The 10743-nt window shown below is 52.1% G+C and overlaps 1 protein-coding gene across 1 annotated transcript; it reads right to left on the reverse strand.

Annotated features, from left to right (window-relative positions):
* Positions 1-1705: 1705 nt before the first annotated feature.
* On the reverse strand, positions 1706-10448 carry cpm (carboxypeptidase M; the record flags this gene model as incomplete). The annotated part of the gene is made up of 6 exons (XM_071514337.1): positions 1706-2936; positions 3635-3783; positions 4023-4175; positions 9550-9720; positions 9891-9996; positions 10349-10448. Coding segments are annotated over 6 exons (997 nt in total), but the record flags the coding sequence as incomplete, so codon positions are not given.
* Between the last annotated feature and the right edge of the window lie 295 nt (positions 10449-10743).

Raw genomic sequence — 10743 nt, forward strand, 5'->3', positions numbered from 1 at the left:
TAATAAAATCATACCGGTTTTGACTGGGAACACAACAGATGTTATTTTGTGCCACTATTTAAAAATTTGAAATGGTTTCAAAACAAATGTCCTTGTTAAACTTTGACACAAAGTAGTCTGTGATAAATGACACAATATGAGGGTTAAATAAGGATTAATGGGCGATTTGATGTGCAAAACGTGCCCCTGCCCCGTGGAATTCTGGGTAATGGTGATTATGGACACGTGTCCTACTGCGTTAGAGGAGTTAGAAGTTAGAAGAGTTAAGACAGCAAGTCAGTGAGATGGATACAAACACAAAGCAGGTTTCAGAAGTGAAAACACCTCTGATGTAAGCAGAACTTATTTATTATTTATTTGACTAATAATCAGCCCACTCTGATCAGTTCATAAGGCTGATGAGCAGATGTGAATAATGTCGTCAATGTGCGATGCGCTGTCACCGATTATGTTTTCATCTGTTATGGTCATGTGATGAGAGGAGGAGGAGGGGCAGGAGGAAGGCCGGCCGCAGAACATGATGATGCAGTGTGAAGGGCGGGGCCCGCTTTGACCAGCATGCACTGGGGCCCGACGCTGACTCGTTACACTGCTGAATGATGACCTTTAACCTTCTCAAGATGGTGGAAAATAAAAAATTAGAAACAGCTTTATTAGGGGTTTGTAGTTCACAGACTAACTCATTTAACCAGATGACTAACATCTGGTTAAATTAAGTCGGTTAAATCCGGTCATTAAGTTGCAGGACGGCCATTTTGTTCATGGTTTGTCTTCTGGGTTTCATATTCTGACAAAATGTGAAAGCAGCAGACCTGAAGTCCTGGATGTTGGAGCTTCGCAGCAGCACCTGAACGCACCTAAAAACCTCACCTTACCTTAAACCTGCACCTTTAACCGGTGAGACTTCTCCGCAGGTGCGGTTAGCTTAGCTGTTAGCACTGATCCTTTCATTTGTCCCTGTAGGCCTCCGTAGTGCAGTGGCTTTGCTGTGTGTTATTTACAGGTGTTGAGGTTCTGTCGCCCTCTAGTGGGCAGAAAAAACACTTGTTGCAGCTTTAATAGACAATGTGTTGAACCACAGAGTCCAACAGTCCAACCAGACAGGACAGCAGCAACCAGGCAGCAGCAACCAGGAAGCAGCAACCAGGCAGCAGCAACCAGGCAGCAGCAACCAGGAAGGCAACTGAGCTGCTGCACTGAGGTCGTTTTACCCAGAACGCACCTCAACAGGAGTAGGCTATTACACACTATTTCTGAGTGACAGGTTGGTTAGCCAATCAGTGCTTGATTTGTCGCTATGTCAACCTGAAACTGCTGACTGTCTGAACAACAGACACCAGCACAGAGTTAGACCAGGTTCTGGTCAGACTGCTGGACTTGCTAGCATAAAAGACTGGCTGTTAGCCCCGCTCAGTGTCGGCCATGATGGAGGACAGCTGGTCAGCTGGTCAGCTGGTCGTGTTTGGTTGGACTGTTGGAGCTGATGGAGCGAGAACCAGTTAGAGCAGTTTAATGGTTTGGACTGAGGTCAGTCTGCTGTCAACCAATCACAGTGTTCGTCACTGTCTGTCTGACTGACTGTCTGTCTGTCTGTCTGTCTGCCTGTCTGCCTGTCTGCCTGTCTGTCTGTCTGCCTGTCTGCCTGTCTGTCTGTCTGTCTGACTGTCTGTCTGACCTCATGAGCTTCAGTGGTCTCAGTGTTTCATCCTGTTTGTTTTCCAGGCTGTAGATTCAGAAGGACTCCAGCTGTGTGATGATGTCACTGTCTAGTCCTCAGATTGGTTCTGGTGATCAATACCTCTTATTTTATACCTCTTCTGTTTTCTCTGTCTAGTCTGATCTGAACACAACAAACCAAACCTCACAGGACAGGAGCAACATTTAATACACAGTAGAAAACAGTAGAAAACAGTAGAAACCAGTAGAAACCAGTAGAAACCAGTAGAAAACAGAAACCAGTAGAAAAGCTGAAGTCTGGCTCATCATGTCGGTGCAGCAGAGTAAAGTAGAAAAACAGAAAAAGCTGTGAGTGAAGCTGATGGTTCAGGTGTTTCTCCTTAAGGCTTTTCTCAAGTTCAGTATTCAGCAAAGTCCAGCTTCATCCTGCAGGTCCAGGTCCAGGTCCAGGTCCAGGTCCAGATCTAGGTCCAGTTCAGGATGTCCGCTTACTGAGGCAGTGTGTGTGTGTGGGGGGGGGGCGTCCTGTAACCAGTACATCACCGGTTCAATCCCTCTGTTCAATCCAAAACTGTCTCTTCTGACTAATAATAAGCTAACTGCTGCTAAGCTAACGGAGGCTCTCTCTCTCTCTCTCTCTCTCTCTCTCTCTCTCTCTCTCTCTCTCCCTCTCCCTCTCCCTCTCTCTCTCTCTCTCTCTCTCTCTCTCTCCCTCTCCCTCTCCCTCTCTCTCTCTCCCTCTCCCTCTCTCTCCCTCTCTCTGTCTGTGTCTCTCTCTGTCTCTCTCCCTCTCTCACTCTCTCTCTCGTTAAACAGATTCTGGTGTTTCCAGATTTGTAGCTAAATGTTCAGCGGGTCACATGGTGCGGGGGGGTCACATGGTGCGGGGGGTCACATGGTGCGGGGCTCCAACATGTGACTCTCTGGTTACAGGACGTTAGTCAGTGAATCAGGGATCGTAGCCCCGCCCCCAGGCCGAGCCCCAAGGCTAGCCCCGCCCACGCCGGCCCGCTCATGGCCCCGCCCCCCTGCAGGTGTGTTGAGGTGTGGTTACAGGTGGGGGTGGGGCTGCCGGGAGTGGAGCCGGGGCCGGGGGCGGGGCCTGGGCCGGGGGCGGGGGCGGGGCTGGGGCCGGGGGCGGGGCCTGTCGTCGTGGCGGTGCGTCGTAACAGGAAGTCGTGCGTCAGGGCGGAGAAGTCTTCAGGACCGTACGGAACGTCCAGAGTCTCCGTTAGAACCTCGTGGCCCGGGAACGTCACCTGTCAATCAAACACATCAGAGACATTATTGATACAGGAAGGACTGAACCGGTCTGAACTGGTCTGAACCGGTCTGAACCGGTCTGAACCGGTTTGAACTGGTCTGACCTCAGTCTGAACCGGTCTGAACTGGTCTGACCTCAGTCTGAACCGGTCTGAACCGGTCTGAACAAAATGAAATAATTTTCATTGTAATGTTAATATTGACAGTTCATGTCTCCATATGAGAGAGTGATGTGTGTTTTTTGAAAAGATCAGATACAGCAGACCAGAGGGCAGAGTGTGTGTGTGTGTGTGTGTGTGTGTGTGTGTGTGTGTGTGTGTGTGTGTGTGTGTATGGTGTGTGTATGGTGTGTGTGTGTGTATGGTGTATGTGTATGGTGTGTGTGTGTGTAAGGTGTGTGTGTGTGTGTGTGTGTGTGTGTGTGTGTGTATGGTGTGTGTGTGTGTGTGTGTGTATGATGTGTGTGTGTGTGTGTGTGTATGGTGTGTGTGTGTGTGTGTGTGTGTGTGTGTGTGTATGGTGTGTGTGTGTGTGTGTGTGTGTGTGTGTGTGTGTGTGTGTGTGTGTATGGTGTGTGTGTGTGTGTGTGTGTATGATGTGTGTGTGTGTGTGTGTGTATGGTGTGTGTGTGTGTGTGTGTGTGTGTGTGTGTGTGTGTGTGTGTGTGTGTGTGTGTGTGTGTGTGTGTGTGCACCGTGAAGCTGTAGCTCCCTGGCAGCAGCAGTCTGTAGTATTCTCCGTGTCTGTCGCTCCTGAACGGACAGAGGTTCCTGCGACCTTTGACCTCCACCACCGCATTCTGCACCGGCCGCCCCGAGCCGTCCAGCACACGACCTTTGACCCCTGCACACACACACACACACACACACACACACACACACACACACACACACACACAGAGTGTTGGGTGATCATTAAGTATTGATCTAGACAACAGCAGAGGAAAGGAGAGACAGACAGACAGAGAGAGAGAGAGACAGAGAGACAGACAGACAGACACACAGTCAGACAGACAGACAGACAGAGAGAGAGAGACAGAGAGACAGACAGACAGGCAGACAGACAGACAGACAGGCACTGACCCAGGTGGACCTGCTGGATGTAAGACAGCAGAGCCTGTCTGTTGTCTCTCCACAGATCAGGAAGCTGCTGGACTGGAGGAAACTTGCAGCAGGAGAGTTCCAGAGTGAGCTCCAGACACTGAGCCCAGACGTAGTTATAGTCCTGCATCCCTCCTGTGTGGCATTAGCATTAGCATTAGCATTAGCATTAGTATCTTATATATCTAGATCTATAATATATATAATATGAACTAATATCAGTTCCAGACACTGAGCCCACACGTAGTTACAGTCCTGCATCCCTCCTGTGTGACACACGGATCAATACCAATATTAGAGAAAACTAATATCAGTTCTGATATGAAATCTGATCATTACATCATCAGTGTGTGTCAGCAGGCTGGATCAGTGGAACCGGTGGACCAGTGGACCAGTAGACCAGTGGAACCAGTGAACCAGTGGACCAGTAGACCAGTGGAACCAGTGAACCAGTGGACCAGTGGACCAGTGAACCAGTGAACCAGTGAACCAGTAGACCAGTGGAACCAGTGAACCAGTGGACCAGTGAACCAGTGAACCAGTAGACCAGTGGAACCAGTGAACCAGTGGACCAGTGGACCAGTGAACCAGTAGACCAGTGGAACCACTGAACCAGTGGACCAGTGAACCAGTGGACCAGTAGACCAGTGGAACCAGTGAACCAGTGAACCATTGGAACTGTGGAGCAGTGGGACCAGTGGAACCAGTGGAACCAGTGGAACCAGTGGACCAGTGGAACCAGTGGACCAGTAGACCAGTGGAACTGTGAACCAGTAGACCAGTGGAACCAGTGAACCAGTGGACCAGTAGACCAGTGGAACCAGTGAACCAGTGGACCAGTAGACCAGTGGAACCAGTGAACCAGTGGACCAGTGGACCAGTGAACCAGTGAACCAGTGAACCAGTAGACCAGTGGCACCAGTGAACCAGTGGACCAGTGAACCAGTGAACCAGTAGACCAGTGGAAGCAGTGGAACCAGTGAACCAGTGAACCATTGGAACTGTGGAGCAGTGGGACCAGTGGAACCAGTGGAACCAGTGGAACCAGTGGACCAGTGGAACCAGTGGACCAGTAGACCAGTGGAACTGTGAACCAGTAGACCAGTGGAACCAGTGAACCAGTGGACCAGTAGACCAGTGGAACCAGTGAACCAGTGGACCAGTAGACCAGTGGAACCAGTGAACCAGTGGACCAGTGGACCAGTGAACCAGTGGACCAGTAGACCAGTGGAACCAGTGGAACCAGTGAACCAGTGGACCAGTGAACCAGTGAACCAGTAGACCAGTGGAACCAGTGAACCAGTGGACCAGTGGACCAGTGAACCAGTAGACCAGTGGAACCACTGAACCAGTGGACCAGTGAACCAGTGGACCAGTAGACCAGTGGAACCAGTGAACCAGTGAACCATTGGAACTGTGGAGCAGTGGGACCAGTGGAACCAGTGGAACCAGTGGAACCAGTGGACCATTGGAACAAGTGGACCAGTAGACCAGTGGAACTGTGAACCAGTAGACCAGTGGAACCAGTGAACCAGTGGACCAGTAGACCAGTGGAACCAGTGAACCAGTGGACCAGTAGACCAGTGGAACCAGTGAACCAGTGGACCAGTAGACCAGTGGAACCAGTGAACCAGTGGACCAGTGGACCAGTGAACCAGTGAACCAGTGAACCAGTAGACCAGTGGAACCAGTGAACCAGTGGACCAGTGGACCAGTGAACCAGTGAACCAGTGAACCAGTAGACCAGTGGAACCAGTGGACCAGTGGACCAGTGGACCAGTGAACCAGTGAACCAGTAGACCAGTGGAACCAGTGAACCAGTGGACCAGTGGACCAGTGAACCAGTAGACCAGTGGAACCACTGAACCAGTGGACCAGTGAACCAGTGGACCAGTAGACCAGTGGAACCAGTGAACCAGTGAACCATTGGAACTGTGGAGCAGTGGGACCAGTGGAACCAGTGGAACCAGTGGACCATTGGAACAAGTGGACCAGTAGACCAGTGGAACTGTGAACCAGTAGACCAGTGGAACCAGTGAACCAGTGGACCAGTAGACCAGTGGAACCAGTGAACCAGTGGACCAGTAGACCAGTGAACCAGTAGACCAGTGGAACCACTGAACCAGTGGACCAGTGAACCAGTGGACCAGTAGACCAGTGGAACCAGTGAACCAGTGAACCATTGGAACTGTGGAGCAGTGGGACCAGTGGAACCAGTGGAACCAGTGGAACCAGTGGACCATTGGAACAAGTGGACCAGTAGACCAGTGGAACTGTGAACCAGTAGACCAGTGGAACCAGTGAACCAGTGGACCAGTAGACCAGTGGAACCAGTGAACCAGTGGACCAGTAGACCAGTGGAACCAGTGAACCAGTGGACCAGTGGACCAGTGAACCAGTGAACCAGTGAACCAGTAGACCAGTGGAACCAGTGAACCAGTGGACCAGTGGACCAGTGAACCAGTGAACCAGTGAACCAGTAGACCAGTGGAACCAGTGAACCAGTGGACCAGTGAAACAGTGAACCAGTAGACCAGTGGAACCAGTGAACCAGTGGACCAGTGAACCAGTAGACCAGTGGAACCACTGAACCAGTGGACCAGTGAACCAGTGGACCAGTAGACCAGTGGAACCAGTGAACCAGTGAACCATTGGAACTGTGGAGCAGTGGGACCAGTGGAACCAGTGGAACCAGTGGACCATTGGAACAAGTGGACCAGTAGACCAGTGGAACTGTGAACCAGTAGACCAGTGGAACCAGTGAACCAGTGGACCAGTAGACCAGTGGAACCAGTGAACCAGTGGACCAGTAGACCAGTGGAACCAGTGAACCAGTGGACCAGTGGACCAGTGAACCAGTGAACCAGTGAACCAGTGAACCAGTAGACCAGTGGAACCAGTGAACCAGTGGACCAGTGAACCAGTGAACCAGTAGACCAGTGGAACCAGTGAACCAGTGGACCAGTGAACCAGTAGACCAGTGGAACCACTGAACCAGTGGACCAGTGAACCAGTGGACCAGTAGACCAGTGGAACCAGTGAACCAGTGAACCATTGGAACTGTGGAGCAGTGGGACCAGTGGAACCAGTGGAACCAGTGGAACCAGTGGAACCAGTGGACCAGTGGAACCAGTGGACCAGTAGACCAGTGGAACCAGTGAACCAGTGGACCAGTGGACCAGTGAACCAGTAGACCAGTGGAACCACTGAACCAGTGGACCAGTGAACCAGTGGACCAGTAGACCAGTGGAACCAGTGAACCAGTGAACCATTGGAACTGTGGAGCAGTGGGACCAGTGGAACCAGTGGAACCAGTGGACCATTGGAACAAGTGGACCAGTAGACCAGTGGAACTGTGAACCAGTAGACCAGTGGAACCAGTGAACCAGTGGACCAGTAGACCAGTGGAACCAGTGAACCAGTGGACCAGTAGACCAGTGGAACCAGTGAACCAGTGGACCAGTGGACCAGTGAACCAGTGAACCAGTGAACCAGTGAACCAGTAGACCAGTGGAACCAGTGAACCAGTGGACCAGTGAACCAGTGAACCAGTAGACCAGTGGAACCAGTGAACCAGTGGACCAGTGAACCAGTAGACCAGTGGAACCACTGAACCAGTGGACCAGTGAACCAGTGGACCAGTAGACCAGTGGAACCAGTGAACCAGTGAACCATTGGACCAGTAGACCAGTGGAACCAGTGAACCAGTGAACCATTGGAACTGTGGAGCAGTGGGACCAGTGGAACCAGTGGAACCAGTGGAACCAGTGGACCAGTGGAACCAGTGGCCCTGTAGACCAGTGGACCTGTGAACCAGTAAACCAGTGGAACCAGTGAACCAGTGGACCAGTAGACCAGTGGAACCAGTGAACCAGTGGACCAGTAGACCAGTGGAACCAGTGAACCAGTGGACCAGTGGACCAGTGAACCAGTGAACCAGTGGACCAGTAGACCAGTGGAACCAGTGAACCAGTGGACCAGTGAACCAGTGAACCAGTAGACCAGTGGAACCAGTGAACCAGTGGACCAGTGGACCAGTGGACCAGTGAACCAGTGAACCAGTAGACCAGTAGAACCAGTGGAACCAGTGAACGAGTGGACCAGTAGACCAGTGGAACCAGTGAACCAGTGGACCAGTGGACCAGTGAACCAGTGAACCAGTGAACCAGTAGACCAGTGGCACCAGTGAACCAGTGGACCAGTGAACCAGTGAACCAGTAGAGCAGTGGAACCAGTGGACCAGTGAACCAGTGGACCAGTAGACCAGTGGAACCAGTGAACCAGTGAACCATTGGAACTGTGGAGCAGTGGGACCAGTGGAACCAGTGGAACCAGTGGAACCAGTGGACCAGTGGAACCAGTGGAACCAGTGGACCAGTAGACCAGTGGAACTGTGAACCAGTAAACCAGTGGAACCAGTGAACCAGTGGACCAGTAGACCAGTGGAACCAGTGAACCAGTGGACCAGTAGACCAGTGGAACCAGTGAACCAGTGGACCAGTGGACCAGTGAACCAGTGAACCAGTAGACCAGTGGAACCAGTGAACCAGTGGACCAGTGAACCAGTGAACCAGTAGACCAGTGGAACCAGTGAACCAGTGGACCAGTGGACCAGTGGACCAGTGAACCAGTGAACCAGTAGACCAGTAGAACCAGTGAACCAGTGAACCAGTGAACCAGTAGACCAGTGGAACCAGTGAACCAGTGGACCAGTGAACCAGTGAACCAGTAGACCAGTGGAACCAGTGAACCAGTGGACCAGTGGACCAGTGGACCAGTGAACCAGTGAACCAGTAGACCAGTAGAACCAGTGAACCAGTGAACCAGTGAACCAGTAGACCAGTGGAACCACTGAACCAGTGGACCAGTGAACCAGTGGACCAGTAGACCAGTGGAACCAGTGAACCAGTGAACCATTGGAACTGTGGAACAGTGGGACCAGTGGAACCAGTGGAACCAGTGGACCAGTGGACCAGTGAACCAGTGAACCAGTAGACCAGTGGAACCAGTGAACCAGTGGACCAGTGAACCAGTGGACCAGTAGACCAGTAGACCAGTGGAACCAGTGAACCAGTGGACCAGTGGACCAGTGGACCAGTGAACCAGTGAACCAGTGAACCAGTAGACCAGTGGAACCAGTGGACCAGTGAACCAGTGAACCAGTGGACCAGTGGACCAGTAGACCAGTGGAACCAGTGAACCAGTGAACCAGTGAACCAGTGAACCAGTAGACCAGTGGAACCAGTGAACCAGTGAACCAGTGAACCAGTGGACCAGTGGAACCAGTGAACCAGTGGACCAGTGGAACCAGTGGACCAGTGGAACCAGTGGAAAAGTGAACCAGTGAACCAGTGGACCAGTGAACCAGTGAACCAGTGGACCAGTGGAACCAGTGAACCAGTGGACCAGTGGAACCAGTGGATCAGTGGAACAGTCATGTCTTGACAGACCAACCCTCGGTTACCATAGAAACTAATCTAGACAGTGGGTTGCCACGGCGACGGCTGACCTGAAAGAGGGTACCACTGGTATCCGTTGGTGACGCCGTCCAGGAACGGCCTGCCGTCACGGCAACGGTCGCCGCGGTGCATGGAGGCGTGGCTGAAGGAGTACACCTTGGCCAGGTGGACGAACACGTCGTTGTCGGGGGCAACGCTGGCCCCGCCCACCAGCTCACTGCCTGAGGGACAGACAGATTACATTAGTGTGTGTGTGTGTGTGTGTGTGTTGTAGTGTGTATGTATGTGTGTGTGTGTGTGTGTGTGTGTGTGTGTGTGTGTGTTGTAGTGTGTGTGTGTGTGTGTGTTTGTGTGTGTGTGTGTTGTAGTGTGTGTGTGTGTGTGTGTGTACCTCCGTTGCTGTTGTCATAAGGATAACTGGCCACCAGTGCTCCTCCATGCAGGTTGGCAGAGAGAACGAAGCTCTCAGTCTGTAGCCAGCCAATCACAGCTCTGACCTGCAACACACACACACACCGCAGCCAATCACAGCTCTGACCTGCAACACACACACACACCGCAGCCAATCACAGCTCTGACCTGCAACACACACACACACAGCAGCCAATCACAGCTCTGACCTGCAACACACACACACACACACAGCAGCCAATCACAGGCAGCAGACCAGGCTGGAACACTGTACTGAGGCTGTGATTGGTTCCAGTGAAACAGCTTCTTCTTCTGTTCTTCCTCGTTCCCTCGTCTTCCTCCCTCCACAGAGTGAAGTGAATCCCACAATGCACCGCTCTGCTCCGCTCCACCCCCCCCCCCCCCCCCCCCCCACCCGCAGGTCATGTGACCTCTCACCTCCGCCTCCCTCGTCTCCTCTTCTGCCTGCTGTTGCCGTCGGCGACCGGCGAAAGCATCAGGGAAGTTCCTGTTTAGATCCACTCCATTCTGATTAAACCTGAGAGAGGGAGAGAGAGAGAGAGAGAGAGAGAGAGACAGTCTGAGTCTTTGGGAAAAGCAGTGGACGCTGCGTTCAGGTCCTGCTGGGAAATCCGGGACTTCCAATTGGCCTGGAAGACAAACAATAAACAATATGGCCGCCCTGCAGCTTAACAAGCTGATTAGAGGAAGTTAGTTCAGACAGATCTGAGGTCAGTGTGTGTGTTGCTGCCTGATACTAAACTTTACCTGTCATCCTGTTCAGAAGGTTAAAGGTCATCGTTGCATCATGACTCAGAAACTCATGTGAAATT

The sequence above is a fragment of the Centroberyx affinis genome, unplaced genomic scaffold (genome assembly GCF_046629955.1).
Source record: "Centroberyx affinis isolate AG114_WGS23_722 - 3 ecotype Tasmania unplaced genomic scaffold, CSIRO-AGI_Caff_v1 ptg008526l_1, whole genome shotgun sequence".
NCBI classification, from domain to species: domain Eukaryota; kingdom Metazoa; phylum Chordata; class Actinopteri; order Beryciformes; family Berycidae; genus Centroberyx; species Centroberyx affinis.